This window comes from Chroicocephalus ridibundus, chromosome 2 (genome assembly GCF_963924245.1).
Source record: "Chroicocephalus ridibundus chromosome 2, bChrRid1.1, whole genome shotgun sequence".
In the NCBI taxonomy this organism is placed as follows: domain Eukaryota; kingdom Metazoa; phylum Chordata; class Aves; order Charadriiformes; family Laridae; genus Chroicocephalus; species Chroicocephalus ridibundus.
The window spans coordinates 123,050,086-123,073,846 of NC_086285.1; the positions used below are offsets into that span (position 1 = coordinate 123,050,086).

General features: G+C 40.7%; 1 protein-coding gene across 25 annotated transcripts in view; it reads left to right on the forward strand.

Annotated features, from left to right (window-relative positions):
* DTNA (dystrobrevin alpha) overlaps window positions 1–23,761 on the forward strand; it is a 227,432-nt gene that overhangs the window by 123,568 nt on the left and 80,103 nt on the right. For all 25 annotated transcript variants that reach the window (XM_063326811.1, XM_063326810.1, XM_063326814.1 and 22 more), the window contains 2 exons: window positions 3,910–3,977; window positions 8,995–9,075. In XM_063326811.1, coding sequence (XP_063182881.1) covers window positions 3,911–3,977; window positions 8,995–9,075 — 148 coding nt within the window. In that variant the 5' untranslated portion in view covers window position 3,910. Of the gene's footprint in view, window positions 1–3,909; window positions 3,978–8,994; window positions 9,076–23,761 lie in introns of those variants that run through there.

Consider the following 23,761-nt stretch of genomic DNA (forward strand, 5'->3'; position numbering starts at 1 on the left):
CCTGTAAATACTAAAACAAGAAAAACACTTATATGTGAGAGAGAGTATTACCGTACTTATAAATCAAAGCAGCACAAGAGCAACGGAAAGAAAAATGAGGCATTTAGTTCTTACCTTATGTATATTATATGTTATTCCCTCCCAGATTTTATAAACAAATAAAGTATATTAAAAAAATAGACCTACTATGCTTCTGATACATGGTAAGCACGAAGATGAAATTGTAATCAAAAGAGTTCAAATAAAACTAAATTATTTCTGTATTTATTATTTTCCTTTAAGCACTACTAACATCATGGAAGTTTTCAGCTTGAAAGGCTGATAGAAATGAAACATTCACGATATCTTTTTCAGAGGCTGGAAGCCTTATGCTTGGAATGATTTCTGCTCTGGAATGTCTTTAATATATTGAAGCCTTAATACCTTGCTAATTGGTACCTTACTAATTAGCCCGTGAAAAGAATTTTAATTAGATGCACAGTAGGTGTTCTCCCTACCTGTAGTGGAGGAGCTGTTTCCTGGGGAGAAAAGTGAAGGGAAAAAGATCGTGGAGGGGATCAATAGAAGACAAATACAATCTAATCCCTACTATGGGAAGAGTGTACATTAATTAATATTTTTCAAAATCATGTCAGAAAATTTATTCTGTTTTGTAAAGTACATTAAAGTTCACTTTGTGATTTGCTCTTTTCCCCTGTAGAACAAATTGTACTTTTTTTTTTTTCCGTGACTTGGCACGTGTTATAAACAAAATGAGAAGTATTGAAACATGACTGTAGTCAGTTATGCTCACGGCCAGCCCCAGGGACTGAGCTGAGCTTATCCCAGGCTCAAAGCCTGAGTCTCCGTAATCTGAGTTAAAGAGCTGGGCTGTGTACCTGTGAGCTGGATCAAGGTGAACAAGGCTGGAAAGGGAGATGCCCAACACCCATGACCAACAGCATTAGTCGAGCCTGGGCTGTGGCACATTCTGGAGTTAAAAATGCATATGAAAAGCTTGGAAGACACAGTTAGGTGAATTACTATTAATGATGACTCAAAAATAACAATATTAATGAGCATCATCTATCATTTTCTTCTATCAGGAAAAGAAGCGAAGGAGGGGTAGAAGATATCTATCTGAGAATACTGCCACCACTAATGTTCTCATTAGCTTAATGGCATATATCCCATTGAAGAGGATTTTAGGATTTTCATTTGGGATGAAGGCTGTTTTAAAATCTGCAAAATATCTGGTGCAGTGAGTCTTAAAAATATAAATACAAAGTTTCTTCCCTCTCCAAGGAAGTCTGAGTTGTGCATGTATAAATATAAAGTTATTTGTCAGGCCCTTGAACCCCCGTAAGCCCCAGCAGTGAAAAGGGCGACTCAGTTTCAGTAGATAATGGGACATTCTGAAAAATGATGATCACATCCAGGGAACATTTTATATAAGGAGATTAAAACATCAGTAAAAGCAAGGGGAGGATGAACTGCAGAAGAGGGAAAACGCGTTAATGATTTTTACCCCACTGAAGGGACACTTTAAGAATGGGTTCTCTGAAGGAAGTGGAGAACTTGCTGAACAATTTGCATTTTTTGAAAAATAACTTTTTTTACTTAATTTTGACTGGGAAAATTCTTCCGCATGGTGTAAAAGGTCACAGGTGAGACACATTCCACTGGATGCACTGTAGATATTTAAAAACGGTAGCTAAGGAATATTTTTATCCAAGCAGCAGTATGAGGGAAGGGAGAATAAAGTTGCGTCCCTTTTGTTTTCGATAAAGTTTGGAGCAATCACTCTGAGGCCAGTGATTATTTCACAAATGTTAGAGAACATCGGTGGAATGAAAGCAGCAAATTAATAAGTGGAGAAAAGTCTGTAAGATTTAAGTGTAAATTGTATCAAGAAACTGAAAGATGATGATGTAATCCTTGTGCCAAAATCAACATAGCCCAATTTCAGTCAATGAATATGAACAGTATATAGTCTGAAAACCAGTTGCACGTTGTTTGTAGAATAATTCTGAATACAGGAGAAGTCAGAGAAAATGATGCCCTGTGACCCACTCTACAAATAATAAAAGTTAATCTAAAATTGTATTCGCTCTGAAGTATTCCCTCAACTGCCCTGCCTGGTAAAAGGTACTATCTTTTCAAAGGGCTTTATTAACCCAGCTGTCCTATGAGATCTGGTCATTTGCCGTGGCAAAATTGTCTCCTACTTTGTGTTCGACTGGAAACAGAACGGAGTGCGGGGAACGCAGACTGGGGTTAGTGGGATTACATCATGTTTCGTCTTTTATGGGCAGAGATTTAAGGCTGATCCGGGTACAAAAGATATTACTACTTGCTGTCTAATTAGGGTGCAGGTTGGGTCTGGCGTATCTTGAGGTATATGTCATTTTGCAGGGAGGTGTGAGTCTTCCCTGGCGCCTCTGAGCTGAAGTCAATAGCAAGGCGCCAGCCACCTCCAGGTTAGAGGCTGTGTGGCCGCTTTTGTAAAGCCCCATACTGAAAGCTGTTACCTCTGCAGAAAGGCAGGTTATATTAGCTCAGGCTTCATGCCACGCTACACACATCCGCGTCTCTCCCGGCCAAATTAGAGCATAAGGGTGAACTTTTGAATATCGCTGCAAACAGGATGCAGCCGTACCCTTTGTCCGCTTCCTAGTGGGACTGCTGCTCACATCACAAAATGTCCAGCATAGACAGCACTTTAGCAGAGCCTTTATCAGTACTCTGGGAAATGAATAGGCTGTTTGGAAAAGGCAGTTATAATGTACCACCACTTCATTTGAACAGTGCATTTTGGAAGGGAAAAAAAAACCACACAACAGAACACCTCTTATGTGATTGCCTTTCGTTCTCCGAGAAATAAAAGGAAACTGTTTTTCGATCCTGAGTTCTTTGGTGATGGTAGACTTCAGCATCCCGTATTTTTATCCTTCCTGTTATATACATATGTGTTATATGCTATATACATATTTTGGATTGCAGGCTTCTACAGAGCATCTCCTTTATACCCCAGGTGGTCCAATGTTATTTTACACAGTCTAGTTGAGATAAGGATGTAGATTACAATGCAGCTGAGAAGCCCCAACCAAACATGGCAGGGAGGAAAGGATAGTGGCTTGCTAGAGTGATTACCCATAGGAAGTGGTGATGCTGACACTGGTTTCATTTTTTGAGTGCTGCTAAAGATGTTTATCATTACTCTGGAGGCTCTAGTCTTTTGTGGTTTGAATGCTGGCTGTGAGGGAAGCTGTCTCTTTTCTCTATGCCCTATCCAGCAGTAGCACTCTTCGAAACATTCTGAAGATTTTTATGTCTGAAAACTGCAGGAAAAGATACTCTTACTTCTTAGCCTTTTGCTGGAACTCATTTAATCAGAGACATACTGTCTTGCATTTGAATGAATATTTGGAGTGTGTTTGCTTGAGTAGATAGAGGGTATTATGTTGTAGAGTAGAGATGTAGTTGCTGTTGTGTTATTTTTTTGTCTCCTCCACCCGGAATTGGCTAGAAAGGCATTTTCTAAACTATAAAATAATATCCAAATCTTTTATGATTTCTTCTCTCTTACATAATTTAAACTGAAGATTCCTTATTTAAGAAAACCTAAAATGAATTTCAGAGCTTGTGTTATGTAAGTCAGTTAGTTACATCAAGCGGAAAAACTGAACATTGCCTTTGGGAGAGAGAGGGGGGGAAACAAATGCTTGGAAGCAGAGTCTAGGGAATGGAGGACAATTTGGGGACCACCTTCTCCACAAACCATGCCACAGAGAGGCTGACAAAAGGCATTGGGCATACATGGAGCACCAGTCAACCTCAAAGGTTCTCCAGGATCAATTATGGATGCTTATGTACGTATGCACAGTCTGGGAATAATACTCAGTATTTTCACATGATTTTGTCTTCCAGAATGATTGAAGATTGTGGAAAAAGAGGAAATACCATGGCAGAAAGAAGGCAGCTGTTTGCAGAAATGCGTAAGTACTTCATGTTTTGCTGTGATAGACCCAGCCAGTTGCAATGCAATGCCAGTAAAATTTATGCCAACTTTCCACCTCAAGTAACTGATATCTTCATTTCTCAAATGGTTTAATGTCATGAAACCAAAACTGCAGGAGAATGGGCTGATTTGACCAAATAGCAGGAGAGAGGGATTTTCTACATCAGATTTTGTGATTGTATTGTTTTAGTCAGTAGCTTCTTGAGACAAAGATGCTGCAATGAAGAGGGATAAAGGCGTCCAAAAGACTACATCTTTTAGGGGGCTGTCTGTAGTGGGCTGACCCCAGCCAGGTGCTAAGCACCCACACACTTGCTTAATCCCCAACCACCCCCCAGTGGGATGGGAGAGAATATAGGAGAGCAAAAGCAAGAAAACTGGTAGCTTAAGATAAAGACAGTTGATTAAGTGATGAAAAGAGAAAAAATGACAGCAAAAAAAACCAAGTGATGCAAAGATGGTCACTCACCACCTCCCAAAAGCAGACCGATGCCCAGCCTCTCCCCGAGCAATGTTCCCCCTGGAAGACAAAACTCCCCAACCCCTTCTTTCCCTACCCCAGTTTTATTGCTGATCATGACGTTATATGATACGGGCTATCCTTTAGCCAGATGGGGTCATCTGTCCTGGCTGTGTCCCCACTCAACCTCTTGCCCAGCCCCAGCCAACTCTGTGAGGGGACAGAGTAGGAAGCAGAAAGGCCTGGATGCTGCACAAGCACTGTTCAGCAATAGCTAAAACATCAGTGTCTTATCAACACTTCTTTAGCCACAGATCTAAAATACAGCACCATGCAGGCTGCTGTTGAGAAAGTTAACTCCATCCCAGCCAGACACAGTACAGGGACTTAAGTACTACATGCCCCACTTCAGCATATTTTTTATAGTTTCTAGTGAAGCTTTGTGTTCCCTGCAGAATAGTGTGTTGGGGATATACTATACTAACAGTGTTCCTGCAGTTCTCTTGACACTCATCTCTTACTTCTCTGACAAACATTCCACTGTTTCTCAAGGACATTCTATTACATATGAAGTTTGAGACTGTTGCCCTGTACTAGATTTACCTAAATTCTCTCTGTAATTACTAACCTTCCTATTATTTGTTCCCTGCAACATAGTAAAAAATGACAGAACATCTCCCCCATCATCTGGGGGAGACAAAGATGAGAATTACTGTGACTTGAGCAACTGTGCACACTGAAAGGCCAGGTCTGTGCTGGTGAATTAAATGTGCTTGGGACTGTTCTCCAGGGGCGAGCCCATGGGGGGCTGAATGCCCCACTTCTGCGCTCTTGAGCTCTCTGAAGTTAAGGATTGCTCGTTCAGATGGATTCAGATGGCCTACTGAAAATAGTCTTGGCCCATTCCACTGTGTCCACTAGCTCTGTTGTGCCCTGTAATTATTTCAATATCACAAAAGGCTTGCTGTTGTAACTCAGATGGATTGTCGCTTGGGTACAACATCCTGGACCAGTGGAGGGAGGGGTTGTTCTTTGGCCATAACTAAAAAAAGAAAAAAAAAAGAAAAAAGGATGGCATTTGTCCATTATCAGAACATGCTATACTTTTAATTAGAATTATAGAGCGGACTTGAGCTTATATCAGCCAAAGTCAATAGCACAACTTCCATTAACTTCACTTAGTTTAAACTACTCCTAAAATGGAAGATAATTGCTTAAGACTTCTCTGTGAGGATTTATGGTTTGTTCCCGCAGTTTTGAAGGCTGTTTTGCTGTTGGGTTGTGGAGGAGTTAAGGGGTATTGGGAAAATTTACAGTCAGCAATTGAGGCAGAGGAGGGATGATTTTCCCATACTGTACGCAAATAGTATTTTTTTTCTCACACATTTTAGTATTTTGACGTATTTACTTGTGTCTGGTTTATCTCATGTGTGCTTCCTGTTTCTATTTGCCTCGTTCCCTTTCTCTTCCTACTACACATGCACACAGAGAACTGAGTTACAATTAGGTAAAAAGAGGGGAAAATACTATACTTTTGTAAAAAACTAAGCATGTTTTAAGCAAAGAAATGTCCAGATTGATATAAAATGCTCAAATTTGTATTTTGAGAGTCCCTGGGATTCCTGTGTATGTAAAGGGTGTGCTTCACTGAAACAGAACTCGTCCTTCTGTCCGTGCATTCACGTGCCCTCAGCCCAAACAGTCCATGCTTAATAAAAAAAAATAAAAAACAGTCCACACACTGTACATACTGTGGGCCCTGCAAAGCTTTTTCACATTATAACAAATATAAGCTTCTGGTAAAAAGTTAAACTTCACAACCTGCCAATGTTAGAGGAAGAACATTCATAATATAGAGGACTTTGCCTGTGTTTTAGGTTCTTGCAGTCATATCTGCAAGTCTGTGACTAAAACCCCACGGTGCTTTTAGAAAATGGGTCATGTTCCAGGCTACACAAAACAGAAAAGAAAAAAAAAATCCAAGTTTTTCTGCGTTTTTTTAGTAGGAAACTTGTTCTGAACAAGGAGTAGATGGATTTGACTCTGACTTTAGATATGGGCCACTATGTGATTTTCCCTGTATCTAAAGAAATTTAGTTTGACGTTTTTGTTAACTTTCCTTCAGAAGAGGCATCTTTCTAGTTCCAAATTACAAACCTTTGTAAATTAGTGTCATAATCAATATTATCTTTTGTAGAGTCCTGTGGTTAAAGCTTAAATTGTGTCTTATATCTCAAAATGCACCATTGACATCAAATCACTAGGCTACCTTTCGTCCCACCTGACATGCTCAGGTATATCCAGGCTGATGAAGAGAGTTCAAAGTGTACATCACTGTTGTGCTGCCGGCACATGTTATCCAGCAAGAAAACATCGGCCAAAGCTTGCAAAGTATCCCTTTATTATTTTGCAAACTGCAAACAGTGTTAAATGAGATGAGCCATATTCAAAGGAAATGGCGAAACGCTGCCAGTGGGCAAAAGGAAGGAGAGGCCACTGGCAATCCTGTAGGCAAGTTACAAATTCGCAGTCTCGTTTGCTGTGCTCAGTCCTGCACATCTTTCCACTTGTTTTTCAGGTCTCTTCATGTAAGTGAGGTCACTTTTCTACAGAAGTAATTTGACAAATAGATCTCTGACTGCGGCAAAATGTGAATCATGATAAAATTAAATTGTCTGCTCCAGGGATTTGCCAGGAAAAACACCTTCTCCCAAAACAATGCCATCCACTGTGTGTGTAAATAGTAAAGAAAAAAAGCAACATTATTGTCAACAAATTTGTTTACTTAGGATTAATACTGCAACATAGGAAGGTCAATGAGCCAGAGTCTCACTTTGCTTAGAATCTTTACACCTTCTTAAAAGGCTGAAGTTTTATAAAGGAGCATTGGAAGCTTCTATTAGTATCTTTCACTAAAGTTAAGATGGAAAAAGTTAAATTCATTTTACTTATTGGTCCTATTAAAAAAGGAAAGACTTAGTGTTACAAGCATTATCCTCCCCTTTACCAGTAAAGAAGTTTTTCCAAAAGCTGTCAATGAGATACTAATGGAGAAGGGAGAAACCTCTGTAATTTAACAAAAAAGCATATGATGAAAAAATAAAAAAAAAACTTTCCAGACCTGATGTTAAGTAGTTAAGGGTAGCTTCTCCCAGGAGCAGATGGTGTTAAGACAGCCAACTGCAAAAGGGAGTGGCTGGGAACCCTGGGAAGGCGGTGTGGGAGAATCCGGTCAGGAAAAGAACAGAGTTTGGGGAGAGGAGAGAGAGTATCATCCTCATTTTCATCTCGCAGGTCAGAGCACATTTGAAAAATTTGGGTCCAAAGGATGGCAGATTATTTAAGAAAGTGTGGGTGAATGATGCTGACATGGCCATATGTACAACTGAGCAGCCAATCTAATAATGTCAAGATGAATCTTAAAGAAAGCATTTGGGAAGCATGTGTAAAACAGAATAGGGCCATATTCCACTCCACTTCTCTTACCTGATTGTACCTTGTTTGGATGTGTTTCATCCAGACAGTTTCTTAAGAAACTCTGGTTTTTGTAGTTTGGTACCTTGCTCAACCGAACAGAACAGGTTTTACTCCTGTTACAGGGCATATCACTGTGAAAAAGTAATACGCAAAAATGTAATTGAATGTGTTTCCGTGAAATGTGTGGTACAATTAATAAGCAGTCTTGTATTTCACAGGCCATATTGTAGCTATGAGGCAACACTCCTTTACATAAGACATACCGGCCAAGAAGGAGAAAGACGGAAATCACAATCTCCTTTTTGAGGTTTTTGGGAAATGTTATGAGTGGTACACAACAGCAGGAGGCCTAAAGATGCTGTGCCAGGTTCTGCCCCCATCCTGGTCCCTCTGTGCTGCACTTGTATGTGAAATATCTACTGGTGAATTTATACCCATCTCCTGGGCAGCTGCTTTGGAAATGCTGCCAGATCTTTAACTTGGAGCAGCCTGGGCCAAGCTATGTGTGAAGCAGAGAGGTGACCCTTAGAGGTCTCTGTTGCAGAGTACACACCTCCACAAAATGGAGAAAGCCCTCGCAGCCTTTGTGTTACTTTTACCCGCTTCTGCACACTGCTGTCAGTCTTTTCATTATGGCATGGTATTGTTTCTAATTGATTTGCTGGCGATACCTTGTTCTAATCTGGCACGTCAGCCAAAGATATTTGTTACAATCTTTGTTGTTAAATATTAAAATTAGATGGAGGTTTTCCCTGCTGTTGGAGCCTGGCCAGTGCGTCTTTTAGCCTGCAGCTTGACCAGATTGTTCCTCAAAGTGACAGACACAGTGGGCTGACTATTCCTTGCCTTCTTGCATAAAAGTCTTTTAACACTGTAGCTCCTGCCATTCCCCTTCTTTCTCCTCACCCCTCTCTACTCTGCCTGCAAAGGAGATAGCCTTGAAAATTATTAAAAGAGAGTCGGCTCACGTGTCTTCTTTGTTCTCTGGCTTCCCTGCTAGCAAAGATACACACAGGTCGTATTCCATACAAATGTCGCTGTTATTCTCTTCCACTAGGGGCTCAAGATCTGGATCGCATTCGTTTGTCCACCTACCGAACAGCATGCAAGCTTAGATTTGTTCAGAAGAAATGCAACTGTAAGTATGTCAGCACTTCGTTCGTATCCCATGGTTATTGGCTTTCCCCTGCACTCCCCAGTCTGTCCTTCAGATCAGTCACAAGTCGGGACTGTTTGATTCGGCATTGCAAAGGACGTTAATCAGAGTGCCTGGGCAGATTTTAAATATTAACCTGTCTATATAAGGCACTTGTCTCAAATAGGCCAGTGATTCAGTCGTAGGAAGGTGGGTCGTGATGCAGGCCACAGCTTTATTTAATAAGTACGTTAACTACGTTCTCCAGTTTTCTTGTAAAATAACATTTGGGGGTTACAGCAAGATCCTGCAACTTAAATGCTTTTATAGCACCTCCATGGAGAAGAAATGATGGTTCCAGTCCTCATCTCTTTGGGGTGCAGCAAAGTGCGTGCAATGTCAGTCAGCCCCCTTTGTTCCAGAAGGCCAGCTAGAGACATCTCCTCTAAGAGGGTGAACCTGCTTGTAATCTCTGCATGTCTGTCCTTCTCTGTCTAGGCTTCATTCTTGAGAAGTTTCCCACTTGATTAGTGACTTTTTTAAGGTTTCTTCTAGGATTCAGTGTTTCTTCCTTTACAGCTGCAGTTTCTATTAGCACACTCATGCGCTGTGAACCTTAAAGGGGAGATAAACACAAAATCTGTAATGGAGTGTATCCTTTCTTCTCCATCCAAAATAGTATGCAAATACTTAGAATGGCAGGTTTTGGTTTATGCATTTTACCAGACCTTTCCACACCAAGGTAAAAAAAGGAATCCTAACCAGGGGAACCCTTGTCAGCAGTAGCAGTAGGGAGAGGACTAATGCAGAGAAAACAAGTTTTTTAGTCTTCATATCTAAACTGGAGTGACAGCCTGGCTACGCTTGTGCTATGCACAGTGGTAAGTATGTTAAGAAATGCTCACTGCAGTTAGAGATTAGCCACCCAGGAAAAGAGTTCCCAGTTTTCAGGCTACATCTATCTGCGTTACAGAAACGTTTAGCTTATGCGGTCCAAACATACTGCAGAGGCCAAGTTGTGGCGCAAAAGACTTTGGAAAGTACGTATTGGGTTATTAGCTATGGAGCTTGTCGTTCAATCACTTCTGCAGCACATTGCTCGTGTTTTTAATATGTGTTTAGCCGAAGTATGAATGGAAGGATCAGTATCACATTATAAGCAGGCTGTCAGACACAAAACCCAAGAGGGGTTTAGTACCTGCCCAGCAGCTGGCTTCTCCCATTCAGGAGGAAATGCGTTGAAAGACACTATTATGTTGTATTCAGTTGTTTATTTTAATTTTTTAAATTTTATGTTTAAGAGGATGACTTTTTCACTTCATTTTCATGGTAACAGAGTACAATAGTCTGAGGTGACAAAAGTATCCAATTAAGTTGACAGTGATAGCAAAGTCGTAATACTAATTGCTTTGATAAATGTATACAAAGCAAATGAAAAAACAGAAGGGTGCAGTAGTAGCCTCATTGTTGGGAGTGGCTGGCTGGCTGAAAACGTTGGTTGTTAGTTTTAACGTTGTTCCTCTTATTTATCAACCACGATCTGCTTTTGTGGAACTTTTGTTTCTCTTTGTGGAGAACGAATACACATGCCCCTCAGTTTGCCAGCTTGCGCTTATGGACAGTGCTTGCCTTCTGGTTGCCATTGATAACCTAGGAGAAGTGATTTGCTGGTCTTATGTCAAGACTTAGGAAGAAAAAACGGGGAAGTGGGGGAGACCTAAAGAAAAATGTTGTCGTAAGAGTTGGGTTCTATGCAACTTAAGGAGTAATGCTTGCTGCTCTGGAATGGGCTGAATTGCGTGTGTCTTTTCACTGTCAAGTACAGCTTTCTTCTGATCGTTTCTGTTAGACTGCTGCTCTCCCAGATGGCTTTTGCTTATTAGTGGGAAAAGAAGTCATTCATTCACCTGATACGATTTCAAGCAATGGTGTTCCAAGGCAGAGCTTCTAAACGTAGAGATGCTGAACCAAGCACTGCTGCAAAACAGTTAATATCAGACCTCCGACTCATGTCAGCTACTCTTTTTATTATTTTTTTTTCCCTACAGAAGTTGCCATTATGCACCACCCAATAGTAGGTTCAGGACAAAAATAAAAGGCCATGGGAAAAAACCTTTCTGCGGCATCTGAGCTGTTTCATTTAGGGGAGAATACAAAAAGAAAAGGCTCAAAGGCAGTTCTGCTCCACTCCCAGTGCATAGCACCTCCTGTCACTCAAGCCATCCTTGTCTTCTTTCAGCTGTGCTCTCTGCCCTGGCCTGGCACACCAGCCCAGACTTACTAGGAAAAAATTGCTTGGAAAGAGTGTGTTTAAGGGGTTCTTTTAAAGAGCTAATTTAATAAATTGCAGGGAGCTGCTCTTGGCTACAGGTTGAAGGTGTATGAGGATGGAAGCAGAGAGCTGCTTTGAATGCCAGAAGTGGCTGTTCCGAGGAAAGCAGAGCAGAGGTTTTATTAACACCATCTTTTTTACCTGAAGGTGCCCATTAGCATAAACAGTCACGGGATATCATTTAAGAGGCAGCTATGTTTGTCCCAAGCAATGCACTGTTTGTTTCTGTTGTCTTTAATGCAGACACAGACACGGGTTCCTCTCCTGGCTTCCCTTTGTGAATTCTTCTCTCAGTACAAAAGGGTGTTCTACTGAAACCTTCAGCAGCTGGATGGGTTTTACCGGTGAAGTAGACAATGTGCAATGCGCAAAGGTGCCTTCATAATCTAAGAGCCATTCTCTCTTGCAGCATTTCTCTTTAAACTAGTTGAACTGTCTAGGTTATTGGGGAAGTCACTGTTCACTACAACGTACCAGAATACCGCTATGTATGTTGCACATTGAGTACTAACACTGTCTGTCAAATTAATTGCTCCATGGAATTATTTCATTTTCACAGGAGGAGGACTACTTTAAAGATATTTAGCAAACAGTCTTCAAAATTGCAAATATATGTGTTTCTGATAACTCCATAAAACTTCAGGAAAACTACTATGCATGTGAAAAGTATTTCTTCTATAAAAATCTCTCTGAGCATTCAAACCAAAAGGCAGTTTAAATAAAGTCAGAAAAATGAGAAAAATAGCAATTATTTGTCAAACAGGATAGAATTGAATTCAGTCCAGCCTCGTTCTTCAGAGAAACAAGAAATTCTTCTTAAGAGGTCAGAAAATGATAAGTAGATAAATTTGAAAAAGCTGTAATGTTATCTTTCGAAGAAAAATTCCTTCAAATTTAAGGATTTCCCTTTGCTTATGTTAATGCTACAAATAAATAACAATAACAACAAAAACATTTAAAATCATTGTTGGCACACCTCTGAATCTGCCAAGTGCCCAAACATGGGATGCAATATGTGACAAAAATCCCAAAAGCAAGAGACATACAAAATTCTACATGCAGGAATCCTAAAAGCTGGGAAGCTTTATTAGTGCAGCATGAATATAAACTCATTTTACGCTTCTGTATTTCTGCTGACAATTTCTAAAATGGGAAGTAATGAAAAGAGAAACTCTGTAGGTAATATAAGTACCTTTGAGGATGTGGTGGGTATAGGAGGAGATGATTGCAGGGTATTTGCTCGTTACTTTGCAGAGCTCCTGTAGCAGTAGGCCTGTTGCAATAGGGGTATTCTTAGTCATAAATAATAACACAAGATGTACATAGCTTTTCTGTAAAAAAATAAAAAGATCAAAGAAATACTAAAGAAGTCTTGAGAAGATCTTGAGATTTGGGCATGAGTAATTCCAAATGAATGCCACGAGTCTTGGAAAGACGGACCCTGGAGAAAACACTGCTGGTGGTTACACCATCTTCAGACCTCAGAGTGTGTGAGCTGACTGTGGCTGCTCTGCTGGGTCGTGGTGTTGGATGTAGTCTCAGAAATAGCAGCACCCTAATCATTTGAGGTTAAATTTCATTATTTGGGATTATAAAAGCAGACAGGAAGCAGGTGCAGAAATATGATTAAACATGCTATGTGTTTATTCCAGTCTGTACTGTACAAAATGGACAAAATGCGAATAGCTGACTTCTTCATCATCTAAATTTTCTAAATGTGTTTTAAAGGTGGCCCTAAATAGTGCACACTGCAGAAAAGGAGGGAGATGGAGGCGAGCACCACAAGGTCTGCAACAGTCGCAGAACTTGAAAACCCCCTGAACTAGTTTTGCGCTGACCAAGTCAGACATTAGGGTATTGTCCTTCACTCCTACCTCCAGTGCATCAGAGCAGGTTTTGGAGCATCTGGCATACATTCTCACCATACAGACTCCTGCTCGGCTCCCCTTACCGCCAGGAAAATGCCATCTTGACAAGGTTGATTTACAGTTGTTTATCTATAGCATTCAGACACAGAAGTGCAATAGGCTTTCCTAAAACAAGGCATGAAGGACCAATGGCAGCTGTTGCACGCATCTCTCAACGTTCACCAGTATTCAGGAACTACCACAAAGCACAATTCATAGTTATCCCCAGTGATCATTGTGCGGTTGGTTTATTTTAATGTTTGGGTTTCAGTGAATTTATTAAAACCCAATTGTTTATACCGAAAAACAAGCTGAGATGAAATATCGTGTTCAAATGCAAATTCCCTCTGGGCTGTGGTGGCAGCAGCAGTAGAATATAACAACATATCGTAATCAAAACCATTATACAATTAAACATCACTCACTAATACAGAACTGTACAGCTGGAAAACTGCTGCTGTCCTTATGAACTTTGTGTTGTGAAACTGAATGTGTTGTGAGATTATTCTATGACTCTGGCTGCAAAAAGCAGATTTTGCTGATTTCCCTAGATCGGAATAAATCATTGGCAGTTGAAAGCTTGAATCTAAAGCCATGCCAATGATCATAATATGGGGCTTAATTAATGCAGACAAAAAGGGAGCTTGCTTCTCCGGCAGTTTAATCCCAGCACCTTAGGGTTTCAGTGTCTTTATTTCTCCCTTCAGTATTCTTCTGTGTGAGTGATTCCATTTTAGTATTTTTTTATTATTTTTTGCATTGTTTTATCTTATCCAAGTTGTGGCACAGCTGTTTCCACATAGGGAGCGCAGCTGCCATGACTGTGGTGGAGACCTCGTGCATGTCCAGGGCAGTCTCCTCCACCTCCACCCTGCTCTTCCTCCTGCGTCCTCTGGGCTTAAGTAGTCACAGCTGAAGCATGTGGGCATGTCAGCTTAATTTCCATACATGCTCTTGGGTGCCTCTCTGATCTGATCTGCCTTTTTACGTTTGTTTTAAGTTAGAATAATTTCTCACCCTCCTGAAATTTAATAATTCCCCACTGAAAATGAATGACAGTTATTGTAAGCACACTATTTTTAGATGCTTTTCTTAAAGTTTTTTTCCGACCGTACTGTTATACCTCCTGTAACACCACAGCAAGCTGCTGAAACTGGTTTTGTCCTAGAAACTGACAATTTGGTATCAAATGATGACATCAGCCTGTGTGAGCTATTGGCCCCCATCAGGATGGCAAGCACTTTCTAAAAATTACTTGATCAAACCTAAATAAAATTACTAGGGTTTGGATCTGAGTTTTGTTTTTTTTACTGGGCTGACACTTAAAATACCATTTTATCCCATCTCATTCAACATGCCATTCACCACAAAATGAAAAGTCACAGTATATGGTACTTGTAGTAAAAGGAAAGGATATGAAAGTCTTGATTCCGCACTGGAAATGGTGCTGTGACCTTTGCGTTATGCAGTGGCCGAGGAATTCAACAAGAGATCCAGGTTCAGCTTTCTCTCTGCATGACAAAATATGTGCTGATCTTACATAGCCAAAAAAGTTCCCTAAACACAAAGGTAGAGGATAGTCAGAAGTGTTCCATTCTCTCATGTTGACGCTTATCCACCAAATCTTCATCTTTATATGTTAATTGATTTAGGAACTGATGACTGCTTCTGTTTAATTAACTGAGATCTCTTGCCAGCATAGTATAAAGCCGTTCTTTCTTTGACTCAGCGAGTATTTATTTTCTCTAAAATGAAATGGAGTGCAGAAGAAATGCTTGGTGGTGGTGTCCTTGTTGTGCAAGAATCCCATGAAGATCCCTGCCATGGCAGGACTCATTAATTCTCAATATCTTGCCTTTTACTTCTCAAGGACTATATAGCCTGTGCAATTTTGTGCTTGCCCCCCGTCCTTTTTTTCTCAGGCTGACCATCAGAAGCAGAGCCACTAAGTTATCATGATTACAGAATTGTTTAGATTAAGTAACTTAATCACTGTAGGTTTCCATGGTTAGTGCTCTCTTCTCATTGTTGGTTTTTATCGTGTTTTTCATTCCATCTTGGAAGCAATGAAGCACGAGATAGATAGATTCAGGCTGGGTCACAGAGCAATCAAACTGAATGACAAGCAATGTTGCCTACTCGAGAAGTGCAAAAGGTCTGCTTGGCTGCAATTTGAAACATTATTTCCTGGGGAAAATAATCTGCCTCTTGAATTTCTGATCATGGCATTCTCCTGTTCTTTTGAACCCTCAGTGGTCGGTCTTCTAATGAAATTTGCTTTAAAATCCTATAATTTGGGGAAAAAAACCACAATTTTAGTTCTTAGTTTTATTCTTCTCTGTTGACCATCTTGGTTAGACTATTATTATTGTTATTATTATTAAAATAAAAAGGCCGAAAATATTAGTTGTGTTCTTGTTTTCTATTTTAACAAAAGCTGAGATTTACAGTCACTCACATGACTCCGAGACATCTGGCTTTAAAAAAAAGGAAAAGCACTCTGTATTACAAGAATCATGATGCCATTGTGTAAATTACTAATTTGGGTATCCTGCAGTACTTGAATAATGGAAAGAAAGATGAGCTAATGATTTTAAAAACTTTTTTTGTTCCTTTGTCTTTACCAGCGACTTAGAGACTAAATGCTCCTGGAACTGCTAATACTGTTCCATATGGGTTTCCAGGCAACTATGGGGAAAGGACGCATATATTATACATTCTGCATTATGCATCAATTATTTAATCAAAAGTTCAAAAGGGCTTGATTTAGCATATTCCCTGCAGACGAATCCTTCATAAGGATTTTAGTCTGTTAAGTGTTCACTCACAGCACAATATCCTGAGAATGGGTTCAGATTTTCTTTTCTTTTCCTTTTAACTGTTAAAGTTTATTAATATACTTGGCAGACCATAATAGCTGTTAGAGAGCTGACATATAACCTGTATATCTGGCATGTTCATTGAGGGACTGCTATTCAGCCTTTTCTTCAATATTAGCACAAAGTGGACTGTTACTACCTAAAGGGCTTGTGGTATCTCAGATGTCCCTGAGTATTTGCGCTTGAAAGCTACCACTGCAAGCCTGTCTTATACAAGATTGGTACAAGAACTATCAGTGAACATTTGGAATTCATTTTAATGTCAAAAAGAGTGAACCAGACAAGGATATATATCTTAAAGTCTCACATTTTTATTTGCTTAGAGACTGATTTTTCAAACACGACTCCAAGTGGCTCCTGTTAAAAACTGAGTTGCGGAAGTTTGTCAGCTAATATTATTTTGCCCTTTACAGAGAAAAATGACCGAATTGACTTCCTTTGAGTCAGAAGTTGACAGGCACACAGGCTAGGCCACGTCCCAAGTATACCTACATGCTGCCCTCTGCTATGCAGGTGGCTCGGCCCTGCCTTGACGCAGACAGCTTTTGTAATTGGATCGTAGCTGAAAATCTCTTCTTACTGACTTCCTGAACTCTGCTAAAGCTGCCATTCACTGTGCTATTTCTGATGGCTTTCCTGATGGAGGTTTAAGGTTGGACAGTCTGTTCAGTTCCCCACCGATGTCTCTGAACATCTGCTGCTGGTAACAGGCGTCAGTCACCTTTGCCTGGCAGGCTTTGGATTAGTGACACAAAACCAGAAAGTTTGTGCATCTTATTTCACATCGGTCCTCATAATGAACACTTCAAATAAAATAAAATAAATTATTACTAGCTTAGTTCTCTTCTAGGCAGTCTAAAAATTGCAAAATATATGCAGACATACAGTCTCATGCAAACAAACTGATACCTTGGTGATGACAGGATCAGCATGTCTTCTGAGGGACCCTTCTTCTTCACGTGTGAGTTTTTTTCTTCTTTCACCCTCTTTTTTTTTCCCCTCAAACTGTAACTGTGTATTTAAGTCTCCTTCATCATTCCCCTGTCCTTTCTTCAGCTTCCTGTCATTAGTTGTTGCATTTGCTTTTATCTCTGACTTCTCTGCAACCCTCATTCTCTTGGCTGCTCTCTCCTTTCCTGTTACCCTCTCGGCTCCAAGCACCTTTCTTCAGGCAAACCCTCTCTTACACTTGAGCCTTTGTTCCCCTCCCCTGGGCTTTTCTGGTCTGTCCGGTTTGGATATTTTGCTGAGCCTGTCCTGGTGTCTCACAAGCACCTCCATAGTGTGCCAGAATGCGTTAAGGAGTGTGACTTACATGTGGGTCATTCTCTTAGTTTTTTTGCTGTATGACAACATATTTATGTGGAAAATGGAGGAAAAAAGCAAGAATTTTTCCTTGGAGCAGGTATCAGTGAGTTTGGTGATCGTGGTCCTTTGTTCCTTCAGACCATCATCTTGAACCAGCCCTGCCTCCGTTCTGGACTCAAAGCAGTAAGTCTGGAGGAGTCATACATGAGCTCAGTCCATATGTGCTTTCTGTAGAGAGTAAAGGACTGTTGATGTCCTTGCAGAAAATTGTTTTCCTAAGAAGATAAGCTGCAGCATTTTGCCCTACTCATCTGCTGTAGCACTGCATTCAAAGTGTCCTTCTCCAACGCATCTGCTGAGTTGGGATTTTTGCTGAGGATCTTTTGCCTTTTCCTGGTTTCGATGCTGTCACTCAGCTCTGGAGAACGAGTAGGCACTGTGCAGCTTTCCTCCACCTAAACCGCACAGTCTGCACCATCTTCCTGCTGAAACAATGGTCTCTGCTGCAGCCTCCCATGGATGGTCCAAACTGTCCCCAGCCTTTCCTTGTTCCCTTTCAGTATCCATTTCCAGTAACTTTTACAACTAAAACTGCTGTGGAGCCAGCAAGGATGCTGGCTGTCCATGTTTTCAGCAATTACGGGCTTCTTCAGGTTGAAGACAGCAAATAGTCCACAGAAGGACACTGGAGTGTGGGGCCTGACATAATTTTTAGTATAATTCTCTTCTTTTGTAATTCCCAAAGAGTGTTTTTTTCCATGTTCATTTGTTTGCAGAGTTACATGGTAAGTCAGTCTGTGTACCTCTAACAGTATGGATCAACTTCCTAACACCCAGAATATTCAAAGAGAAGCTTTAGCTTAACTGTTATCTCACATTTTTATCCCCCAGCTGCACCTAGGATTATTTTCTGTAAGTCTTGGTGGAAGATTTCGTACAGCATGTATCTGGTATGCTAGGACAAACTGTGAGAACAGAAGATGTTGGCCACAGAAAAAATTTCCTGCTTTTATAAGTGTGAAGAGACTTCACAATATAATGTCCTCAGCGTGTGTTGTTATTAATACAGTTCTGGGACTCTACACAGTGAATATTCAACTTCCTGGTGTTAATGTTTGTGATATACAATGGCTTTAGAGAGACAGTTTTTCTTGTGCTGAATTAAGGCATTTCTACGCTGAATTCAGGCTGAATTATGTCTGTGATATTGTTGTTGGCCGCAATGAATTTCTAGCAGGGTATTTGCGATCAGTCTTTGGCCCTTCACTGTGCAAAGTGTGGGCTAATTCCAGGAGAAGTTCTGTCTATGCTCAGCCTTTTCTTTGGTCCATGTGGACGGATAGATGGATGTCTCCTTCCCTGACAGAAAGTAAATTGGAAGTAACTCTGTTGAACTCACTGACATTACTATTGCACGAAGGAAGGAATGAATTTGTCTCTCGGTGTATATTGTTTGCAGAGGTTGAACTCAATTTCTGATAAATGAATCCGACACTGGTATCATACAGCATCTCTTGTAAAGGTGCTGATCTTCCCCAAGTTTAATTTTCCGCACTTCATTCATCTGTATTTTGCCTTGAAGCTCTTATTTTGTCTTGGATTTGCAGGATATCTGTAAGGATTGCTTGCGTAAAATAAAGGATGACAGATAAGTGGCCATGTACATTGAGACTCTTACTCCATCTAGGGGCCCTGACAACATCATTAAAGAGCTTCTGTCACAGAGAGGAGGGAGGATAGATGTGTGGGACTGCACCTAAATCCCATTTATCTGTCATTTCCCATTCTGCAGTGTTGTTTCCTTTCTCATTGTTGCTGACTGTCGAGCTATGTTTGTGTCAACTGGAGCTTTTCCCCTTTCTTGGCCTATTCCTCCTACCTGTTTCCTTAAGAGATGTGAAGTTTTTGTGCCTGATACTGCAAATTGCTGCAACGGGAGCCGCTGCAGTTGCCTCCTGGTTACTGGTGTTCTGGTTACTGAACAGATCAGCCAGGGAACTGGAGCACCGTGCGGCTCTTGCAGGAGACATTGCTTTGAATATGAGTAATGGCAGAGGGCAAACGTGGAAAGACTGTGTGAACACAAAGCCAGAGTTTAGTCACATATTCTCTACAGTTTGTCTGAATGAGATATTGTCTACTCAAATTAATTGTTAAAAAAACCAAAACGGATCTTCCAGATACCAGGATCCATCTCTCCCTATCTCAAAGCTGATTATAGCTCAGATCCCAAAAGATTTTGGGGCAAATAAATCCTGTTGTTTTCAGTGTTGTAAGTCTTTAAATACCTATGAAAGCTTGAACCTGTGGCAGTAATTAGCACCTCCATTACCAATCTCAGCAAAAGGTTAAATAAGATTAGAGTCTGAACTGTCCTTATGACTTCAGGCATAAGTTGCTATTTCACCGAAGTCCTGCGTGTCACATGAATGTCCTGTTCCATTGCAATGCGCTCGCTCTTAACAGCTGAGTTTGATTATTGGGATTTTGTCCCAGAAATCCTCTGGATTAGAACTCTGGACCCAAACTCTTCAGAAGAGAGAAGCACATGCCATCACTCTTTAGTGTGTCTCTTCTCTTCTGGGGGTGAAAAATGCAATTCTGTATCAGGCAGTTTACCCAAGCATTAAGTTCAGCTTTAGTATTTCTCTAATTATTTTTAATAATTGAAAACATTATGGGCCAAATTCAGTCCACATTACATAAGAAATTATTTAAATTAATATAGTAAGTGTCAGCTTAAGAATATGCATATATGTAAAATATTACAGGAAATACACAATTCATGTTTCATTAGTATTCTGTACCTCGTGTTGCTGCTTATGGTGTTGCCAACCCTAAATGATTAAAAAAAGAAAAATCACAGAAGACAAAATAGCCATGGGTCAAACTCTGAAAAACAGGTAGTAGGCGAAGAAGGGGTTTCGTCTTCAAGCAGTTCTAGATGTATAATATGGGCTCATTCTTTTTCATTGACCTACGTGATATGACTGAACCTTAAAGGTTGAGAATGTAATATCAACTTGTTTTCTATATCCATGAGGGAAGAAATTGTTAGAAGAACTGTTACATCACATATTTTCTTGTCATCGTGAGCTATCTTTTAAAGAAAACAGCAGTTAATATGAGATTGGGGATAATACCCTATATCCTTAGAGCTGGTAACACATACTGCTTCAAAATTAATGAAAAATACAAATAACCCAATTTGTTAATATTTGTATTCTTTACACTTGCTTTTTGCTGGTAACAGTGCCAAAACAAGCTGTCTTACTCTTGTGGCATGGGGAGGTTTTTAGGAGGGATAGAGGGAGCTGGCAGCAGTCGTATCAAAGGAAAAAAACTGAAGTATTTGAGAGAGAAAGATGTAAGATTAGTCAGACTTGGCATTTGAAGAAACGTCCTTCTGGAGGAGATTTTATCACTGTAATAAGGACATTCAACATAAAGACATTCTGCCCTATCACATGTGATTGCTTGTATAGGACGTCCACACCTCCAGATCTCCAAGCACATATAGTCTTTATTCAACCACATACGTAGACAAGGCCATTTGCTGGAGCCAGCCGTGGGGACGCACAGCCTTTGATTTGTGTTAGCTCACTTGACATTGTGGCGGTGGAGAGTTAAAATGTTATAGCAAATGTGTGCTGCGTTTACTAAAATATACCCAGTAGTGCCATCCTGTGGTCAGGACTGTGGCTACCACAAGGCTTGTGCGCCGTGTCCCGCCTGGTTTCTAAAAGCTGGTTTGTCTTGGGTTGTTACACAAAATCTGAGTTATGCCAGGCTCTAAAATTACAGGGCTTTTCTCGTATGTTCAGTCATTTCTGAACTTCTAGTGTAATCTCCTAAATAGGAGGGCTGGGACATGGCTTTTTCTTTTCTCTCCAAACGTTTTTTGGAAGTCTCCATAATTCAGCTTCTGTCACCAGATCTATAATGGAGAAAACTTTGAAAATCAACTCCAGATACAGAATCACCCAGCCTTGGAGATGTTTTTTGCCGCCTTTTGGGTGTGCAGAAGCATTTTCCTAATATATGTTTTGATGTAATATAGTACAAAAGAGTTATATTTCATTAAAAAACTTGAAATGCTGTAATTTTACTAATTGAAATATGAACTCGGATATAAGGCAAATTGACCTTATTTTAAGAGAAATGAGAAAGCCGTTGTGTGTCATGCGTATTTACTGACCAAGTTTTGTTACCCCATGCCTCCATGAATTCTTTGGCTAATTTAAAGCTGACACTTGCAAAACCCGTTTGAAGGAACTATTTACATTTAGTCAGATTGAGGCCTGATTGCACAATGCCTCAGATAAAGTCGTTCTCAGTAAAATAGTATTATGGTGGGATAGCAAGAATAACAGAGATGCATAATCTAGGAATACCGTTGTTGGGGGGGCATTTATAAAGTCGCTGGCTATGGAATATAGGTAGCAACAGGTCTGTTATTTAGACATTGGTCTTTAATTCATAAATATGCTTAAGTCTTAAAATGGGAAGATTATGTATAATCGATGGATTTAAGCTATGTGACTTATTAGCAACACTGCAGAGTTTTAATTGAGTGGTCTTCTGTGGTTGTCATCAAAACATTAAGCAGCTTAGAGTTAGATTTTTTTCATTATTTTATTTTATATATGTCATACTTCATTCAGCATTGCGAATAAATGATTTCAAAGTGTGTTTAAAAAAAGGAAATACTTTCCCAGCATCTGGGTGACAAGTAGATGACAACAGTTTCTCAGCCCAGCACTGCAGGGTACGTCGCCCACTGTTCCCTTTTGCAGAATCAACTGTCATTAGTGCTGCTCCTTGGGGAGACTGATGGCCTCTTCTGCCACCCACAGAGAGCCCCTCAGGCTCCACTTAAATATAGGTGAGGCAAAATACGCGGGAAATGACGGGGGTGGGGGGAAGGAACTTTTATTGTAAATTAAATTAATGTAAAAGAGAATAATTTTACTGGAGATCTTTACATACTCTTACAGCTTCGTGTATTTGTCAGGTGCCATATTAAAAGTAGAAAAAGAACATATTTCAGTGTATTGTTATCCTAATAGTTATTCCTCATTAATAGCACTTGGCCAAGTTGACAGACACTTCCAACAGGCCACGTTTCTTCAATGTGCTGTAGTGATCAGAATCTCAGAAGGCTTTAGAATAACTCATTTTCCCTCCAGGGCAGAACAGTAGGTGAGGACACAAGGATGCAAGCCCGGGTATGTGGACAGGAGAACCTTTAAAACTTTTCCCCAAAACTTTCAGTGCCTTGGTTGTACACATCACATCCTGCAGATTTCCAGACCCCCAGCAGCCAGGTTTGGCAACCACTCGGAAATGTCTCCCATGCCAGCAGCGTGCAGCGGCCCAGCACGTGCACAGAGAGCCCAGCTCCTGATGGGCAGGACATCGCTTGTGCAGACTGATTCCACGCAGCATTTTGCTCAAAGTCCAGCGTGTCCCCTGTGGTGTATCTGCCTGCATTCAGTGAGTCCAAACGCAGCTGACTTAGTCCACGTGCACAGTAGGTGGGAAGAGGGATGTTTCCGTTGGCTGATCTGAATGTTTCATTCCTTATCAAGGCACTCCTGCTCTCTCTGGGTGTCCATCATTGGGGTGGGCAGGTAGAAGTGGATGGCCTTATTCCAGCTTCTCGCTGGGCCAGTGCGTACCACACACCTGCACACTCTCACAGCACGGGCAAAGAGATAACGAGGAGGAGGAATGCATGCGTCTGACGGGACTAAATGATGAAACCATGACCTCACCCTGAGATCCCTCAGCATTCAAAGGAAAGCTTGAGGGAATGCTTGAGTAGGCAGAGCATCACGAAGGCCCTCTGTACACCTCACACAGAACCTCTTGAGGATATGGAGGACTCTTTCACAAGTGTTCAAGGGGCCACGGGGCAGGCTGTGTGGGTTTTTTTGTTTATTGTGTGAGTCAGAAAAGGGATGGCTTACTTGAGCAATGGCTTTGGAGAAAAATCAGGGGGGCATCACTGATTCCTCTCCAATCAGGGTTATTATGTTTTTGCAGTATAAGTCAATGACTAGACAAGGACATCATGGAATCACTGAGGCTGGCAGGGACCTCTGGAGAGAGCAAGGTCAGGTAGAACAAGTTGCTCAGGTCTGTGTCTGGTTCAGGTTTGAATATCTTCAAGGGTGGAGACTCCTCAGCCTCTGTGGGCAACCTGTCACAACGTTTGACAACCCTCACAGGGAAAATTTTTTTCTTATGTTTAAATGCTT